This window comes from Eutrigla gurnardus, assembly GCF_963514095.1.
Source record: "Eutrigla gurnardus genome assembly, chromosome: 24".
NCBI lineage: Eukaryota > Metazoa > Chordata > Actinopteri > Perciformes > Triglidae > Eutrigla > Eutrigla gurnardus.
The window spans coordinates 13,065,356-13,086,199 of NC_139935.1; the positions used below are offsets into that span (position 1 = coordinate 13,065,356).

At 45.7% G+C, this 20,844-nt stretch overlaps 2 protein-coding genes across 2 annotated transcripts in view; both read right to left on the reverse strand.

The window, feature by feature from the left end:
- LOC311010027 (scavenger receptor cysteine-rich type 1 protein M130-like) overlaps positions 1-13,330 on the reverse strand; it is a gene marked incomplete at both ends in the record, with an annotated part of 71,441 nt that extends 58,111 nt beyond the window's left edge. The window contains 2 exons of the mRNA XM_084004509.1: positions 11,757-12,071; positions 13,324-13,330. Of these exons, the coding sequence (XP_083860635.1) occupies positions 11,757-12,071; positions 13,324-13,330 (322 nt within the window). The remainder of the gene's footprint in view (positions 1-11,756; positions 12,072-13,323) is intronic.
- LOC311010071 (uncharacterized protein) overlaps positions 1-20,844 on the reverse strand; it is a gene marked incomplete at both ends in the record, with an annotated part of 443,514 nt that overhangs the window by 385,596 nt on the left and 37,074 nt on the right. The gene's annotated exons all lie outside the window — the stretch shown is intronic.

Below are 20,844 nucleotides of genomic sequence, written 5' to 3' on the forward strand. Positions count from 1 at the left end.
AGCTGATTTCAGACAAAGACGGGTCATAGTTCCGTTCTGCTGGCGGCTGAGACGAAGAAAGTATTTTCTTCCTTCCGCGGGTGAACAGGAGAGTCGCGCTGTTGCGGCGATCTCCTCAGGATCCAAAATGATAAACAAAAAAAAATAAAAAAAACAAAACGAGTAGAGGAAAAGAGGGGTAAAACAGTCTGTTGCTCGTCCAGCGAGTTTGGGGGAAAGACTGGGGCCTAGGACAAAGGAAACGCTGCAGACGTAATGTTCACCTCCTGTTGTAACGTGGGTCACGGTGGAGAGAGGAAGTTCCTCAGGCGGCGCCGGAATATATATAGCTTACGGCTGCTTCAGGGGACCCCCTGTGGTTACCTGAGGTTGTCAGCCAATAGGGCACCAGTTGAGTGACGTTGCCATTTTAGGGGACCCTAAAATGGTGGTTGTAGTTTTTTTATCTCCTTTGTTCTGACCGCATGTGTAGGCTTTTGTAGGCCAGATTGTGTAGTCCTAACGGTGAGGTCCCAACAAATAGCATCTGTCAGCTGACTGGAGATGACGTGTGATTGGTTGATGTAAGATGGGTCAAACCCCTCATTGGTCAGTGAAGTTCAAGTTTCTCCTGACAGACAATTTACCGGTTTAGTGGATGTTAGAAAATACTCCATAGTACATAATGATATTCATGGTATATATGCCGACACATTTAGACAGTTGAACGGACTGTTGTACATGTGATGACTCACACCGTGAAATATTTCATACCGTAAATCCTCTAATATTGGCCTGTATTCTATTACCGGCCGGGTCTCTAACAGTAGCCGATCTCTAATGGAGGCCAGGGCCCGGTTTCCCGATAACGTCCACTCTTAGCGCGCTACGAAGACTCCTACGTTATGACTTACCAAAGTTGTTTACCTCTGTAGTCGTGGTTCCCGAACGGTCTCTTAGGACTCTTCTCAAGAAACGCTCCTTACGTCGTACGTCCAGAAAGAAAGTGCTGAAATCGATTGCTCAGAGTTCGATTTTCCATTTCATGCGCAGGTGCATGACAGCATTATATTATAAAATGTAGGCTATTGCAGTGTTTGCGAATAAAACATCGCTAGAAATCCTTCTAGGCCTAAACATTTATTTAACCATGGTCGAACATACTACCATGTAGCCTACTGATTTAAAAAAAGATATAATAAATATAGAAACAGCGGAGGAGATGGAGCCAATTACAGCCTTAATTACAGGCGTATTTGTTGCCGTTGTAGTTGAAATTTATGCAATATAGCTGCGTCGGTCTATATATCCATGGGATTGAAGTTGATCCTTATGAAATTATGTATTCCAACGGCTCCGAGGACGGCGACGTCTTTGGTTCAGCACGAGGATAAGTTGTATCGCTGCCACTCCATTTATGACATTTTTTAAATTGTTTGACGATGTGCCAATTTCCCAGATTGCTTGCAGGATTGTGTATGCCTTGACTTTGACACTGTAATATACCTAGGCTACTTTTGAGGTTGAGGTAAAGCTAAGCCTTGTGATGAAATGCATGCGTATTTTATTTATTTTTTCTTCATGAATGACTTAAAACAACTGGTGAAAAAACACTGGCAATGTGCAGTTCCATGCGCAGCGGGGATTTCTGGATTACTGTACAGTGGCGGCGACTAGCGTCAGGAGTGGAAACATCACTACGGTAGAGCTAAGAAGGCTCTAAGAGCGCTCCAGACAACTCTTACCAACGTGTGACGTACGAAAGAGATTCGTAGCAAAGAACGTTTCGGGAAACACGCAAAATGTTAAGTAGGGGTTACGAATGACGTAGCGTTAAGGAAGGCTTTAAGAAGGCTTCGGGAAACCGGGCCCAGGGCCTTACTGTTATGCATCTTTAACTTGTTCCATGTAATGTCAAACATTGGCCAGCAGATGTCGCCATATTTAACTGGATCCAAACAGAACGTTTCCACACATTGCTTCGTATTGATTCAGTGGTTCAGAAAGCTTCGGTTTCTCCGTCACTACGTGTTGAACCGTCGTTAATAGAAGCGTGTGACGAGTTAACGGAAAGAACCCCGCAGAGAAGTACAACGTCTTGTTTACCTTCCGCTGCTTCCGGTCCGTTTGTTAGCGTCCAAGGCCAAGTCTGAACGTCCTCTCCTCGGCCTCACAGGAATACGTGCGGCCACCGGCTTCAGACGCCATGTTGTCTTCTCCATATTCAGTCCGGTGAAACGTTGGAGAAAACACTCCGCTACACATTCCGGACAACGAACTACGGCCTGGAGCCGCCGTTTCGGGCACGGACGTTTGACCCCGCCCACTTCCGCCTAGGCTCACCCTGCTGCGCTGTGATTGGTCAGTGTGCCTCCGTGGTGTTTGGGTGGAGTTGTTCAGTTCCACTCCTTTTAACGGCTACTTGTGTAGCTAGCTAGCATCGAAACAAAGGCCCAATCCCGACGTCCCCCCTCACGGACTCACGCACTTTGATGCACGTTCACGTTAGGTCCCTTGAGGGTTCAGGTCTTAGACCTTAGGGGGGACATTGGCATTTGGCCCAAGATGTCGCCCGTCTGGTCATTTCTCCGTTGTTGTCATGGCAACATGTGACCTTTATGGGATGCTTTCTTACGGTTGTGCTGACATGAAGTGCAGACTGACGGATCCATACAGAGTCATTCTAAAGTCAATCACTGTTTCAACTACAGTCCTGTGGACCATCGCACACATGTTAGACAGTATATATAGCAATAATAACAATAATTATAATAATAATAAGCAGGAGACCACAGGGAGTCGGACCCCATCTCAGTAAACTGAAAATACCATCACCAGTGTCTTTTTATCTTATTACTGCCATTATTTATTCCTTAATATTATATTTATAAATGATAGATACCACTCAAAGTGGTCCAAGACTGATCACATGATGATGTGAAACTACTTGAATTTAAAAACTGGCAAAGTGATTGAGAACAATGATTTGACACGTTGGAGTCAAACATTTCTTTACAACATTAAAGAGACCAATCGGAAACGGAGACAGACTTTGGACTTTTGATTGGAGGAACTGTTTGGTCCCAGAATGCTCTCTGCCAACTCGTCAGCTGTTTGCTCTCAGCTGGAACACAAAAACAAACAATATGACAAAGTTCACAAATATTGCTGTAAATATGGTAAAAAGTGACTTTAAAATACTCAACACTTTTTTAACCGTTAAGAGCTAAATGTGGCAACATGTAGACGTTCATTTCAGAGTGTGTCACGTAGGGATGTCCCGATCCAGCTTTTTGCACTTCCGATCCGATACCGATATTGTAGCTTTTAGTATCGGCCGATCCAAGCATGTATTAAAGATTAAAGATATTTACTTATTTTGTTGTCAGACTCATGTTGAAAAGGGTTTTACTCTTAAGAACAACTAGCCAACTTAATTAGGTTAGTTTGAATAATCCACAATGATTGGTAATGAGAAGCTGACCTGTTTATTCTTAATAGGGAACGACATGAGTGCATGTATTGTCTTATTTTATCAAGTAAAATATAAGTTATAGGTTTTCTCAACAGCTTAATAGTTAATAGAAATTCAGGTAGAAATAGGTTAACTCAGAGTTCCACAGCTTATCAAAAACAATCCTCCTCCCACAGGGGGTCCCTTGCTTTGCATTCACACTGCTCCAGCCCAAACGGGCTTTAGCCCGTACACACGGCATCACGTCCTTATACTACACACAATATGGCTTGATGTTGTTTTGAAGGAGTGCATATATTTATCGACAACACTCGACCTGCATCAGCGCATGTGCGCACGAGCGGATCTGTGCGAGCAGGCAGCGCGGAAGCCGGTCCGGTTCCGGTACCGGTCCGGTTCCGGTACCGGGCCGGTTCCGCTCACACCACGAGTCTGAAGAGTGCAACAGCTTATCAAAATACAGTGTCAACTCCGTGTTTTCAAAGTAGAAAGCGACATCGTGGTGGTTTAACGAGGCGGAACGGCATCAGAACAACATCAAGAACGTACACGAAGAAGAACGTAGCGGGAGCGCGCGGCGAGGATTGTTGTGGCTGCGCGTTTTGAGGAGCAAGTCTACTGTGCTGCGCGGAGGCGCTCCTAATGTAAATGACTATTGATTTATGAATGAATTGATAGGTGGCTTATTTTTGGCGTATTGATTTTATGGCCTGTACAATGGTAGGGGAAACACTGGACATGCACAGACAAGTCCGTCTTGTTGTTGTTTAGTGGATGCTGGACAGGTCGCGAGGTGTGCTGGAAAACGCGGACCGGACTTTGGGGGAAACCGGAAAAAAACTGGAATGGATTACCTACATCGGTGCGCTGGAAAACACGGACCGGAGTTTTGGAAGAAAAAAACTGGATCGGGAGTCCGGATCGGGATTTTCCCGTGCAGGCCGATCCGATATCGATATGCATTTTTTGCTAATATCGGCGGCTGATCCGATCCAAATATCGGATCGGGACATCCCTAGTGTCACGTGAAAAAACAGACAGATACATCACATGATGTAATATATATGTATTTATTTTCATTTGCACAAAGATTCCAGAGGAGCAGTCGTTGGATGTGAGGATTCCTCCATGTTGGACTTCACCACTAAGAGCCCTGTTCCATGTTATTCTTGTACTATGGGGAGCTTTGCTCCGTTCTATTGACTGGAACACTGTTGATGATGTGAGCCTTACCGTTACACTGAGCCTGCTAGCACTGCTAGTTCACTGGACCATAGATTACCATCCGCATGAACACCTGGGTGATTCATGCATCTGGTTTTAAGTCCAAACACTGGGACTACTATCACTGCCATGCACCAGCATTTTCCAAACACAAACAGTCCTTGAGCTCTTGCTCTGACTTCATGATAGAATTGTGAATAAATAGTGAACGGCACGTCGTAGTCTGTCTTCTCTTTAGTCTGTCTTCACAAATCTCAAACAAACCAACACGCTGAACAGATCTCAGGTTCCTCCAACAAAGCTCCTTAAATGTGTCCAAAACTAAATCACAGCACTTCAAAACCACAACGTACCACATGAAATAGTCTAGAAATCAAATATAGGCAGAAAATGGAACATAGAAACATGAAATGAGAGATTTGTGGTCGATTGTAATTCCAAAACAAATATACAAAGTCAAGATTTCAATGTTCTACTTCAACTGCATCGACCTGCTGCATATGTTTCTTATGTTTATTCAGATTGTTTGCTTAGTTATGACCATATTTCTCATCAAAATCTGTTCAGTACAAAAATGAGCAAACTCCCTGAGACAGATGCTTCATCATTATTCTATATACAGACTTTTATTTTGAAATTTGCTTGGATTTACTGATCATCCCATGGCCTCATTGTTAGTTTTTGGTATTTTTGTTTCATTTTGCTTTTCGCTTTCTCTTCTCATCATATAAAACATTGTCATGAATAAAAAGTCACGATAAACAACAACATTCCTTAAACTAAGTCAAATGAGCTCAAAACTTATGAAAAATAGCAAAATCAAGTACAATTGTTATGAAATGAGCAAAATGATTAATAAGAGTAAAATCCTGAAATACAAAATCAAATACTTGTTTATAAAGTACAACATTAAGTCAACACTTTATGTACAAAATGAAGCAGAATTCTTATGAAATATGAATATTGGTTCATCACAAAAATAAGCTGTTCATTGTGATTCTCTTCAGCTAAATGTGTCCTGCTGCCCAAATCGACTTCACAACAACAATGAGCCATGTGAACCACAAGGGGGCGCTGACGTGAAGTCATGACATGTGACTAACAGATGAAGTCGGTGTGAAAACAGTCTCTGGGACCTCCAACAGGACTCTGCAGTCCTGGTGCTGGGAGATTTCAACCACATCTCCATGATGAAACCTGTTACCATAGCAATAACAAGCCTCGCTTCAACAAGGAAGTAAGGCGCCTATGCAGTGAGACAAATGCTGCATTTCAATGTGGCCACAAAGACCAATACAAACTCCTTAAATAGCAACTTCAAAAGGCAGCTCAAACAGCTGAAGCCACTTCTAGAGTCACACCTGAAAACAAGCTCCAAGTCCATGACTTTAAGGGGGTTTGGCAGGGCCAGCACACAATCACTAACTACAAGACCAAGCATCATGTGAGCCCCCCTTCCTGAGAGGCTGAAGGATTTCTAATAATAATAATAACACATTCAATTTATATCACGCTTTTCTGAACCCAAAGATGCTTTACAGACAAGAGATAAACAGACCATCAGACAAAACAATGAAAGAAAGAAGATGGGTTTGGAGGCGGGACGGGAATATGGTGAGGGACTCAGAATCACCGATGGTTTGGGGAAGGGAGTCCCAGAGCCTGGGAGCTGCCCTGGAGAAGGCTCTGGCCCCGAAGCTGCGGAGGTTGGATTTGTGGATGGAGAGGAGACCAGCTGATGTGGATCTGAGGGCCCGCGAGGGTTGGTAGGGGGGGATGAGGTCAGGGAGATGAGGGGGGGTCAGATGGTGGAGTGCCTTCTAGGTGAGGACCAGGATTTTGGAGGGGATGCGGTGGGAGATGGGAAGCCAGTGGAGGTTCTTTAGGACTGGGCTGATGAGACGGGCGGCTGCGTTCTGGACCAGTTGGAGTCGGTTTGTGGAGCTGGAGTTGATGCCGTGGAGGAATGAGTTACAGTCATCCAGACGGGAGGAAATGAAGGCATGAATGAGGATGGAGATGATGAAGAGGAGGGGGCCGAGTACAGATACCTGGGGAACACCCTGTGTGACTGTGGCTGAGGAAGAGGTGTGGTTATGGAGGGAAATAAAGTGGGATCTGTTGGAGCCAGCTGAGTGCGGTACCTTCCATACCGAGGTCTTGGAGCCTGGAGAGCAGAATGTTATGGCTCACGGTATCGAAGGCTGCGCTCAGATCGAGGAGGGTGAGGATATCGAGGGAACCTGTGTCAGCAGAGGTGGAGGTCATTGAGGACTTTGACGAGGGCTGTTCCAGTGCTGTATAGGGGGTGAACACCAGACTGGAGGGGCTCAAACAGGTTATTAATGTGGAGATGGGATTGTAATTGTGTCATTTCTACTGTAGATTGGAGTCCAGTGAAGCTCAGACCAGCTCTCTCAGTCTCCCCACCCTAGGTTGGCTGGTCCACCCTTTTCAATCTCAGAGCATGATGTCAGAAGGCTGCTCCACCATCAAAACATCAGGGTGCTTACCAGGGTGAAGTAGAACAGCTCCCCACTGACCCCTCCCACCCAGCACATCACCTGTTCACTCTTTTACCATCAGGGAAGAGGTACAGAAGCATCACCAGCAGATCCTCACGCTTCAGAGATAGCACCTAGCTCCAAACCCCCCACTTCAACATGGACATCTTTTCATGTCCAGAGTAATAACAATATAGTAGAAATGTGATGAGTCATATTTCCAGAGGAACATGCGTATGAACATGAGCTGGTGTCGGTGTGTTAGAAACCCATGTGGATGTGAGAGGAGCTCCTTGGAGGTGCTACTCTGCTCCCCGAGCTCCTTCCTGTTCAGTCGGCCCTCCTTCAGCTGCACCAACGCCCAGGTTGTAGTAATCCGGCTCCACGTCCTCCCGTCTGCCCGGCCTCTGCCCCCTGCTGGCCTGGAGAGATGTGACAGCACACAGACATGTGACTTCCTGCATGGTTCCTCTCTCCAGGTCAATGAACACAGACTGAGTCAGTGCTCTCAACAACAGACATGTGTCAGTACCTTAAAGTAGAAGTAAAGGCCGACCTGCGCTGACAGCAGAATCAGCGGCACGGTGACCAATCTGATGATGACAGGTCTCAGATCTGATGATCAAACACATGGACAGTCATCACATGACTCATCATGACTCCAACAGCTGCCATTCAACACAAACTAGGGACCTGGCATTCTGTCCTCCACTCCATTGTTTGCTGTCACCATTTACAGACCTGGTTTCACTTTGTTCACTAGATCAGGGCTGGATTCCAGAAAGCAGGTTTAGTTCAAACTCTGAGTTTGTTAAGCCTGAGAAGAGGGACACTCTGGGTCCTCTGTTCCACAAAGACAGTGAACCTAAACTTCCACCTAATAGATATGGAAGCACATTGATTGGAGCAGCCTGAATCAGAAAGGAGTTTATTGCCGAGCATGGGCAGACTGGCAATCTGGCATAAGATTAAAACCATGGCCCCTAGTTTCGTGGCGCAGCGCAGGGTGGCGGAGCCGGCGCAATGCAAGTTTCGACCCGCGCAGCCTTGCGCACGGTCAGTTTGGCAGTTTGGTGGAGCGCCTGCGCCAAGATGGGTGTGGCGGCGCAGCAGGGGGAGGCGTCACACATTCAGCTTGGCGTAGCGGAAGTTTCGTGGTAAAAAGCCTCGCCGAGACTGCGCTGAAAGCTCGCCAGCTCCAACCTGGGGCTTGTACTACGAAGCAGGATTTGTGCTTAGCGAGGTAACTTAAGCGTTGACCCTGGGTTTTCCGTCCTACGACGCTGGATCACTTCTTACCGGGGTAAATCACCATGGTAACTTACGCTGTGGAGCTAACCTGCTCCGGAGCAGGTTATGTTCCTGATAAGAGATCAACGTGGAGAAAAACACCGCCAACTGACCAATCAGCTGTCTTGGTGCGCCGATATAAAAAAAAAGAAGCTCGTGGATCGTGAGAGGGTCTCGTAGGAGAACTATAGAGTGTACAGAGACCGGCAAAACCCTTTTGGTCTGTGTCTGACGATGTTTTATATGAGAGATACATATTCTCATCGGAGGGAAATACTTTTCTTTGTCAGGGTACAGCCTACTTACCACTTTGAATTATGTTTTATATTTATTTGATTTGCTCCCAAGTCCGTTTTTCACCGCCGGGATTGCAGCTGAAAGAATTAGGCTAATATTGTCATAAACCACGTTATAAGAATACATCCAAGCAAGACATTAATTATTTTAAAGTTATGTGTTCAGCCTTTTATTGCGGAAGGACATCATAGATTTTCATTTAATCAGTCAGATCTACTAGTGTCCTTATGATGGGGCAGTCATATTATACTACTAATACTATTCACACAGTCAGCGAGTTTTTGCCAGCTGTCCTTCCTGCATTTGGCAGATGAAACTGTTGCCTTTTGCCTGCATTATATGTTAAACTTCTTCGTATTTCTGTAAGATTATGGTTCGCTCCTCGTACGTGAAATACGCCGCTCCACTGCCGTAGACTGATCCATGTTTGTGATTGGTCTAATGCTGCAAATGCCGCCTCTTTCATGTGCACGCGCTCATACTGTAGCTGGACAGGTAAACCCTGGGTTGAGTTAATGAGTTGATAACCAGCTTCGTGTGACCGCTTATCTCCGATTGCCTTTGTTAGGGTAACTTAAGCTGGATCTCTGAAAGATACCCTGGGTATGTTGAACTCGCTTCGTAGTACAGGCCCCAGGTCTACTTTCGGCGCAAGGCGCAAGGCGTAAATAAAGTCCATTCATTCAATGCGAATCACAGCTGGCGGATCGGAAGTTTGGCTGACGGCGCGCAGTGCGCACACGTCACCGAGAACTCAAAGGCAGGTTTCCACAGCAATAAATAATCACAACAAACACTATTTAATACAACTAATTGAATCAACACGTGAATTTATATCTATATAGATTGTCCCGTCACATCTGACGTCAGATCAAAGGCGGATGGCACGCGTAACGGAAACTCAGCCTCTCGGACCAAAACATCTCCTTCTCTCTCGCCTGTTTTTTATAATATGGGCATTGTTATTATTATGATATGTGCGCACAGCGCGTGATGCGCGTGGTGGGAGCGGCGCCGCTGCTTCTGTCATCGGGTTGTCAAATGACGGAACTTGCACTGAACCTCCCCTAACGCATTAAAGGTGAGGAGAGGAGCTCATTTGATTGGTGAAAATCTGAATTGGCTGTATTAATCCCAGTCCACGCCTCGTCTCCTCCTCGTCTCCCACTCACGCCTTCTTCTCCTCCCTCTTTCCAACTTGCGCGGGTGGGCGAGACGGGAGGTGTGCCTGCGCGGTGCACGAAACTTGCAAAGTCCAGGCGGACACACCCCGTCGGCGCGGCGCAGGTGCGCCGAGAGCTGACTGCGCCTGGTCTACGAAACTAGGGCCCCATATGTCTTAGGCTGCCTGTTTGCACAATATTCTTCTGCTTCATTTTCAGCTGCAGCCACATTCTTTTTGTGTCTGTGGGATTAAACCTAAATCTAAAAGAATATTATTACATTTCACTTCTTTCAGTCATGCTAATCAGGAATTGAACAGTCAGCTTACCTACGACAGTGACAGAGAGCAGACGGCTCTCAGAGGAGAGGTTATGAGAACGAACATGGACGTGATAAACACAGCTGTAGCGTCCCTGGTGGGCGGGCTCTGCAGCAGGAAACAGGAAGTGGGCAGTGTGATTGACAGCTGGCTGGGTGTAGTTGTGTGCTGAGTTGGAGGAGGTGAAGGTGAGCTGGAAGGAGCCTCCTGGGTACTGTGGCTGGACGGAGCAGAAGACGATGAAGGTGGAGCGCCTGAACGCCTGAAACCCCTGCTGCTGGGCCTCGGAGACCCCGTCCATGGAGGAGGACACGGAGATGTTTGGCTGCAGCAGCAGGTCTGTAAAGACAGAGAGATGATGAACGGTCACATGAGGCTCGTTGGAGATTAACTGCTCCTCGCCTGGAAAGTAGACGAGATCAGGCGGCAGCAGCAGGAGGCGGAGCCTAAAAGCTGCCGTCCAGTCCAACGCTTTCCAGCAGCCTTCATAGACGTCACAGGAAGTCATAGAAACAGTTACATCCTGTTAGATGCCACCTGTAGTTTGTACACGTTCAACACGTTCAGATTGATATATTTTTTTTAAATTAATTTGGATTTATTAAGATTTGTTCATAAATATCTGGAAATGTGTGTATGTTGCATTTTATTCTCTCCTTTCCTCTATTGATGTTTGCCTCATAAAGAATGATTTAACTACTTGTTTTGATAAGTGCTATAAATATCCTTTATTGTTGTCTTTATAATTATTATTATCAAAACACAAAAGATATGTTTGAAAACTTTTATTGCACAACATGAGACTTAAAGCCCACGATCTAGCGTTAAATATTAGAATGAGATCAAGATATGCTGTGGAAACAGGAAGTGATGTCACAGGTCTGACAGACAGACAGACAGACAGACAGACAGGTGTGTCCTGCCAGGTGAAGCTCAGCAGTCTATGGAGGGTCTGAAGCTTCCAGAAACCAGCCCACTTCTCTACATTCTAGGACGTCATTGTCCTGGAGAACTTTACAGTTCAGTCCAGTGGAAACCACTGACTGTCACTGGGACAGAGGAAGGAACATACTGGGAACACTGCTGTCATAGATGATGTCATAGATGATGTCACTGAGGGGCTTACCTGAGCAGGTGAGATCCAGGATGGAGTAAGAGGAATCTGATGTTGCACACTCCCTCAGAGTGGATCCAGAATGAACACGGTCAGACCTGATCCTCCACACAGGTCTGTCTGAGGACTCCTCTCTCTCTACTACAGAAACAGCAGAGCCACAGTCCAGCTCTCTACAGAAAACAGCTGCTTCCTTCAGGGTCCAGTCATAGCCATCCACTGGTCTCCAGTCTCCCTGATGTCTCACCTCCAGTGTTCCAGCACAGCGACTGGCTCCTCCCACCAACCTGACAGGCTCTGAACAGAAAGAAGAGAGTCGTCAGTCAAAGAGCAAAGTGAGTTTGATGAGAACAGAAATGAACCAGATCAAAGCTGCAGCTCCTCTTCTACCTGAGCAGGTGAGTCCAACAGCTTTGCCAGGTGAGCAGGTGTTTCTATCTGAGCCTGAGCTTCTACAGTCCAGGAGAGCAGACTCATGGCCTCCACACTGGAACTCTTTGGTCCACGTTGGAGCCCCCACGTCTCCATAGAGCGCCCCCTGGAGGACTGAAGGAGCCCCACAGCCAAGCTCCCTACAGACCACCTCTGCATCCTGCTGGTCAAAGTCAGCTTCACACACTGAGGACCACCACTGGTTGGACTGGTTGGACTTCACCTCCAGTCTGCCTGAGCACAGACTAGTCCCATTCAGCAGCCTGACAGAGTCTGGAGAGATGATAGAAGATCAAATAGAGAGAGAGAAAAGACACCAGACACCAGAGAAAAAGATGTCATGAAACTATTCAGTGATTCAAACTGGACTCAAAACAATTCCACCATCAGTTCATCATGAACACCAGAACACATGGTTACAACACCACAGCCTGCAGCCATGTTCCATCACATTCCCGTGTACTCGTGGCTTAAGGGTGAAGCTGATGTGGTCTCTGTCCCACTGTGACACCGAGGTCCACAAGCAGACAACACAACACTTCACTAACTGTGGATGCTCCACGTAATAAGGCAGGGAGACACCAACTGTGCCACGTTAACACCATATCAGCCGTGTGACAAAGAAATGTGTTGCACTCTCTTCACACAGCACTGCTGTTGCAGAATAGTGGGGACGTCCATGTTCTCCCTCATGGTCCTCATGCAGCCGCTAACCTGTGATGATCACATTAGAGCTGCACAGTTTGATGTGTGCATAAAAGCACCAGATGGTCAACGCTTCATCTGCCATCGAGCTCATTTAACACTGAATGAGTCAGGGAGGATTCAGATCCATCTAGCAGATAGAAACAGATGAAAGGGCACGGAGAATCCCAGGATGCTGCTGCAAACATGTCTGCCACTGTCATCCCTCTGAGGAGAGCCTTGGAAGAGGACATGACTCTCTTGCAGTGCACCTGAACGTCCAGCGGAGGCTCCTCTCCTGCGTCACTGGAGGCTTGTGTGATGGCGTCCCACAGCCAGAGAGACAAACGCTGTTTTAACAGAGCCTTGTAAGTGACCTCTGTAATGAGCAAACAGCTGCTGCCTCCTTCTGTTCAACATGCCAAGCAAAATAAACTTCATGTATGTGGAACGTTTCCTTCCTGGTGGAAGCACAATGAGCAACACGATGCATTAGCAACCATGGAAGTCACAGCCACAAACACAGCTGATAAAACCTTTGACATCAGTAATTACAAATTAAAACAGACACATAAATGATGCATGTGAATCAAATCCTTTAAAAAGTAGGAATTAAATAAATAAAAAGAAGCAACCAAGTAGTTAGAATCTATAAGACAAGTCAATAAAAAGCTAAAGAATAAATAAAGAATAGTAAAAGCAACAGGTGACAAGTAGGTTGAAACCAATAAAAAGAAAGAACACAATAAAAGTAATAATCCAGACCTTCAACCAGACTCCTGGACGGTGCCGCTGGAATGTTTCCAGTTTAGTTTTAAAGAACAACAGCATCGGGGCTCACCCACCATGACGAAAAGCTAAAGGCACTTTCACCAGTTTTCCTGGAGAGCCGGGGAATAACCAGACGACCTGTTCTAGACCACCAGAGAGGTCTGGCTGCTTGGTACCTCACAAGCCTGTCAGAGAGATATTGGGGTCCCAGACCATGTCGGGTCTTAAAAACACCATTAACATGAACAAATCAATTCTAAAATGGACTGGAAGCCAGTGAAATGACCTGAGCACAGCTGTTATATGGTCCTACTTCCTGTTTGTAGTTCTCTACTGAAAGGAGTTTGGTAAGACTTTAGATGGAAATGAGGGACGAGAGATGAAAGGTCACATTTACCCTCCGTTCAACAAGATGGACCCTCAAAACAGGAAGTGATGTCACAGGTCTGACAGACAGACAGACAGACAGACAGGTGTGTCCTGCCAGGTGAAGCTCAGCAGTCTATGGAGGGTCTGAAGCTTCCAGAAACCAGCCCACTTCTCTACATTCTAGGACGTCATTGTCCTGGAGAACTTTACAGTTCAGTCCAGTGGAAACCACTGACTGTCACTGGGACAGCGGAAGGAACATACTGGGAACACTGCTGTCATAGATGATGTCATAGATGATGTCACTGAGGGGCTTACCTGAGCAGGTGAGATTCAGGATGGAGGAAGAGAACCTTGATGTTGCACACTCCCTCAGAGTGGATCCAGAATTAACACAGTCAGACCTGATCCTCCACACAGGTCTTCTTGAGGACTCCTTTCTCCATCTTACAGAAACAGCAGAGCCACAGTCCAGCTCTCTACAGACAACAGCTGCTTCCTTCAGGGACCAGTCCTTGCCAACCACTGGTCTCCAGTCTCCCTGATGTCTCACCTCCAGTGTTCCAGCACAGCGACTGGCTCCTCCCACCAACCTGACATCATCAGGCTCTGAACAGAAAGAAGAGAGTCGTCAGTCAAAGAGCAAAGTGAGTTTGATGAGAACAGAAATGAACCAGATCAAAGCTGCAGTTCCTCTTCTACCTGAGCAGGTGAGTCCAACAGCTTTGCCAGGTGAGCAGGTGTTTCTATCTGAGCCTGAGCTTCTACAGTCCAGGAGAGCAGACTCATGGCCTCCACACTGGAACTCTTTGGTCCACGTTGGAGCCCCCACCTCTCCATAGAGCGCCCCCTGGAGGACTGAAGGAGCCCCACAGCCAAGCTCCCTACAGACCACCTCTGCATCCTGCTGGTCAAAGTCAGCTTCACACACTGAGGACCACCACTGGTTGGACTGGTTGGACTTCACCTCCAGTCTGCCTGAGCACAGACTAGTCCCATTCAGCAGCCTGACAGAGTCTGGAGAGATGATAGAAGATCAAATAGAGAGAGAGAAAAGACACCAGACACCAGAGAAAAAGATGTCATGAAACTATTCAGTGATTCAAACTGGACTCAAAACAATTCCACCATCAGTTCATCATGAACACCAGAACACATGGTTACAACACCACAGCCTGCAGCCATGTTCCATCACATTCCCGTGTACTCGTGGCTTAAGGGTGAAGCTGATGTGGTCTCTGTCCCACTGTGACACCGAGGTCCACAAGCAGACAACACAACACTTCACTAACTGTGGATGCTCCACGTAATAAGGCAGGGAGACACCAACTGTGCCACGTTAACACCATATCAGCCGTGTGACAAAGAAATGTGTTGCACTCTCTTCACACAGCACTGCTGTTGCAGAATAGTGGGGACGTCCATGTTCTCCCTCATGGTCCTCATGCAGCCGCTAACCTGTGATGATCACATTAGAGCTGCACAGTTTGATGTGTGCATAAAAGCACCAGATGGTCAACGCTTCATCGGCCATCGAGCTCATTTAACACTGAATGAGTCAGGGAGGATTCAGATCCATCTAGCAGATAGAAACAGATGAAAGGGCATGGAGAATCCCAGGATGCTGCTGCAAACATGTCTGCCACTGTCATCCCTCTGAGGAGAGCCTTGGATGAGGACATGACATGAAAAACACCATTAACATGAACAAATCAATTCTAAAATGGACTGGAAGCCAGTGAAATGACCTGAACACAGCTGTTATATGGTCCTACTTCCTGTTTGTAGTTCTCTACTGAAAGGAGTTTGGTAAGACTTTAGATGGAAATGAAGGACGAGAGATGAAAGGTCACATTTACCCTCCGTTCAACAAGATGGACCCTTAAAACAGGAAGTGATGTCACAGGTCTGACAGACAGACAGACAGGTGTGTCCTGCCAGGTGAAGCTCAGCAGTCTATGGAGGGTCTGAAGCTTCCAGAAACCAGCCCACTTCTCTACATTCTAGGACGTCATTGTCCTGGAGAACTTTACAGTTCAGTCCAGTGGAAACCACTGACTGTCACTGGGACAGAGGAAGGAACATACTGGGAACACTGCTGCCATAGATGATGTCATAGATGATGTCACTGAGGGGCTTACCTGAGCAGGTGAGATTCAGGATGAAAGAAGAGGAATCTGATCTTGCACACTCCCTCAGAGTGGATCCAGAATGAACACAGTAAGACCTGATCCTCCACACAGGTCTGTCTGAAGACTCCTCTCTCCATCTTACAGAAACAGCAGAGCCACAGTCCAGCTCTCTACAGACAACAGCTGCTTCCTTCAGTGTCCAGTCATCGTCATCCACTGGTCTCCAGTCTCCCTGTCCCACCTCCAGTGTTCCAGCACACCGACTGGCTCCTCCCACCAACCTGACATCATCAGGCTCTGAACAGAAAGAAGAGAGTCGTCAGTGAAAGAGCAAAGTGAGTTTGATGAGAACAGAAATGAACCAGATCAAAGCTGCAGCTCCTCTTCTACCTGAGCAGGTGAGTCCAACAGCTTTGCCAGGTGAGCAGGTGTTTCTATCTGAGCCTGAGCTTCTACAGTCCAGGAGAGCAGACTCATGGCCTCCACACTGGAACTCTTTGGTCCACGTTGGAGCCCCCACGTCTCCATAGAGCGCCCCCTGGAGGACTGAAGGAGCCCCACAGCCAAGCTCCTTACAGACCACCTCTGCATCCTGCTGGTCAAAGTCAGCTTCACACACTGAGGACCACCACTGGTTGGACTGGTTGGACTTCACCTCCAGTCTGCCTGAGCACAGACTAGTCCCATTCAGCAGCCTGACAGAGTCTGGAGAGATGATAGAAGATCAAATAGAGAGAGAGAAAAGACACCAGACACCAGAGAAAAAGATGTCATGAAACTATTCAGTGATTCAAACTGGACTCAAAACAATTCCACCATCAGTTCATCATGAACACCAGAACACATGGTTACAACACCACAGCCTGCAGCCATGTTCCATCACATTCCCGTGTACTCGTGGCTTAAGGGTGGAGCTGATGTGGTCTCTGTCCCACTGTGACTCCGAGGTCCACAAGCAGACAACACAACACTTCACTAACTGTGGATGCTCCACGTAATAAGGCAGGGAGACACCAACTGTGCCACGTTAACACCATATCAGCCGTGTGACAAAGAAATGTGTTGCACTCTCTTCACACAGCACTGCTGTTGCAGAATAGTGGGGACGTCCATGTTCTCCCTCATGGTCCTCATGCAGCCGCTAACCTGTGATGATCACATTAGAGCTGCACAGTTTGATGTGTGCACGAGGGCGGAAGTTTGCATCGGGACGATAAGGACAAGTCACAACCAAAGTTTGGGAAAGACGGACTTGTTCCAACCAATGTTTTGATATATTTTAATATAACAGAATGTTATATGTTCTTTTACATAATGCATTGAATAGAATATCTTTCAGCAAAATTCACAGTTTTCAGTCAAAATATATAATTCGCGTGAATCGTGTCTATGCCATTGACCACTACTCGTTTGATCTCTTTGTCCTGTCTAATAGCCTGGGCAAGCGGCTCTATAAAAGAGCAAATAGAGTGGGTGATAGACAGCATCCTTGCATTGTTGATCTCTGTCATCTGATTTTGTCTGTCAAGCTCCCATTGATTTTAATTCTTGCCATTGGTTGTTGATAGTGTTTTTATTCACTGTATTGATTTATTGCTGAATCCAAATCTCTCCAATACTTTACATAGAAATTCCCAATTGACACAATCGAAAGCTTATTCTGCATTGATACTTACTAATACTGTGCTCATTTTGTCTTTTCTTGCTTGCTCCACTACGTGTAGTGTTCTTCTGGAATACCAAAACACTAATGATCCCAAGACAAGTCAACAAATTAAAGAAACGAAAACAAAAATAAATTACATACTATCGGATGAAATTGAAAAAAATTATAAATATTTTCCAATTCCTTTAACTTCTCAGTATTTATTCTATAGGCCTCCACTTTAACTCTTTATGCATATGCCGTTTCAGCTATCAGTTTTCCTCTAATGACCGCCTTCATGGCATCCCAAAAAATTGTAGGGTCTACTGCGCCACTATTATTTTCCTCTATGTATCTTTTTATTTACGTTTTTACCTTCTTCCTTGTTAGATCATTATTCATAATTCCCAGATTGATCTCCATAGTGTATGCCGTCTTCTATTGTTTAAATGTATTGTTAAGTAGAGTGGGTTGTGATCTGACACATCGGCGCCCCCTATTCTGCACTCCCTTACCATATGGTTATCCTCTACATTCATAAAAAAGTAATGTATCCTTGAATGGACCTTATGTGCTGCCGAGTAATGAGTGAAGTCTTTTTCCAGGGGGTGTAGACTCCTCCAAACATCAATCATCCCCATCTCCTCCAAAGATATATTTATGAATCTTGTCAAATGCATTTTGTTCTTTTTGGAACTAGTTGTATCTATTTTGTGGTCTCTAGTAACTTTTAGGTCTCGCCCACAAACCCAAATTCCCTGTGTTTCTGCTATGATATCATCAAATAGGCATTTAAAAAAGTATTTGTCATTTTCTGGAGGTGCATATATGTTTACTAATGTTACTAGTTCATTCTGTAGTCTTCCTTTTACTATGACGTATCTTCCTTCCTTATCCCTGTATTCCTTCTCAAGATCAAACTTAGCTGAATTTGATATCAGTATCACTACTCCTCTTCTGCATGCTTCTTTAAATGTACTGTGGTATAAGTTCCTGTAGCCATCATTTTTAAGTTTATCATGTTCTGATTGTGAAAGTTGGGTCTCCTGAAGAAAAAATATCTCTGCTTTTTCTTTTTTAAGTTTTGTCATGACCTTTTGTCTTTTTATTGGACTATTTAGACCGTTTACATTTAGCGACAGTATGTTGATGATTAGTCATCATTATGTTTTAATTTTGTCCTCCAGTACCTGTTCATATTTTCCCGTGGTACTCCTGTAGCTTCTCTCTGGCACGGTGCGCTGCTTCGCGTCCCCCTCTGACACGTTGCCCTTCCGGTATTACTCGTGTCTTCCCCCCCTGACAGGTGTGCTGTCATCTCCTGGTGGGTCTACTGTGTATCCCCGCTCTCTCATATTCCACGCGGCGTCCGTAGCGCTGTCATATGTTTTAACTCTGTTTTGAATGCACATATATGACCTCCGTTTCTGGACTACTTCAGCAGGGTAATCGTGGTCAAAAAATATTTGCTTGTTTCTACTTGTATTTTTTTCCTCCATGCCGTCTTCAGGATCATTTCTTTTGTTTCAAACTCAAGAAAGTTAACTATAATTGACCTGGGTGAAGCATTTGGGCTTGGTTTTTGTGCAAGACTGTGGTGAGCATTCTGGATGTGGAGCTCCGTTCCCTCAGGTAGCTGTAGCTCTGTTTTTAGCAGATGTTCCACGTACTTGCTAGTGGAGTTCTCTTTCGTCTCCTCCGGGATGCCGAAGATTCATATATTGTTTCTCCTTGATCTCCCCTCGAGGTCAGTTACCTTAACTTTCATCTGGCGTGCCTGCTCCAGCATTTCCATCATCACTTCTCCCGCATCTATTTTCCACTCTTCCAGCTCTGCTATGGGCACCTGAGATTCAGCCAGAGTTACCTTTTGTGTCTGCAGCTCGTTTATATTATCTCTTAGCTTGCAGTCGACTTCTTGCTTAAAGCCCAAGTTATGCTTCCGCGTCGACACAACGCAAGGGGGCTTGCGGACCCCTTACGTCCTTGCGGGTAAAAGTTAAAAAGAGTTAGACCTAAAATTGACCCTTGGGGAACCCCACACTTTATCTTATGGGTTTCTGAGGAACATGTATCCATACTTACAAAGAAACTTCGATCAGTAAGGTAGGACGTGAACCAGTTAAAAACAGTACCAGAGAGGCCGACCAGGTTCCTCAGTCTATTTAATAAAATGTGATGCTCTACTGTATCGAAGGTGGCAGTTAGATTCAGTAGTACCAGGACTGTGGGTTTATGATTATCTAAATTACACCTGATGTGGTTTAAAATCTTTAAAAGTTCTGTACTGTGGTTCCGCCTAAAACCAGACTGATGAGTCTAAAATATGGTTTGAGTTCAAGAAATCATTTACTTGATTACATTTACATTTAGGTCATTTAGCAGACGCATTTGTCCAAACCGACTTACAATAAGTACATTTGTCAAAAGAAGGAATCAAAGAAACCACAACGTATCATTGCCGATAAAGTAAGAGCTAAAAATAGAAGGTCCTCATCTGAGTAAAGTAGTACTTCAAGAGCAATAGTGCTACGATTAGAGTGCTATAGGCAAGGTTGTTTTTGTTTTCGGGGGGGGGGGTGTTAGTTGGTCATGCTATGTAGAGTCGAGGTGAAGTCTGAACAGGTGAGTCTTGAGCCTTTTTCGGAAGATGGCAAATTACTCTGCTGTCCTGACATTGGTCGGGAGTTCGTTTCACCACTGAGGCGCCAGAACAGAGAAGAGTCTGGACTTTGCTGAGTGACATTTCTTTGATTTCAGCGATGGTGGTACCAGCCGGCCAGCTGAAGTAGAGGAGCGAAGTGCTCGCTTCGGGGCGTGAGGTTTGACCAGTGTTTGAAGGTAGACAGGTGCCGTTCCATTGATGGCCCTGAAGGCCAGTGTCATCGTCTTGAATTGGATGCGTGCTGCAACAGGGAACCAGTGGAGTGATTAAAAACAAGTTTTTCCTAAAATGTACTTAAAAATGGTAAGTTGAATACAGGCCGGTAGTTTTTAAGACATTGGGGTCTAAATCACTCTTCTTCAGAAGGGGCTTCACCACCGCCGTTTTGAAGGAGGTGGGGAAGACCCCCGTCTGAAGAGAACAATTCACCAAATACAACAGCTGTTCCTCAAAGAATCCATAGAGTGTTTTAAAAAACGGTGTGGGAATTGGATCTAAAAGGCAGGTTGTGGGCTTTACTTGGGAGAAAACTCGACCAAGTGTCCTTGCATCAGCCAGGGCAAAACTCTCCAGTGTTTCCTCAGGTAAAAGCAATGATCCAGGTGTTAAAAGCTGTTGGGATAAAAGACTGTATCTGATGTCATTGATTTTTCTTCTGAAGTGGTCTGCAAAGTCCTTGCAAAGTGCTGGTGTCTTGGAGGATTTTTTAATATTTGTGTTTGTTAAAAGATCAATTGTCGAGAATAATAATTTGGGATTATTTTTATAGTCATTGATTAA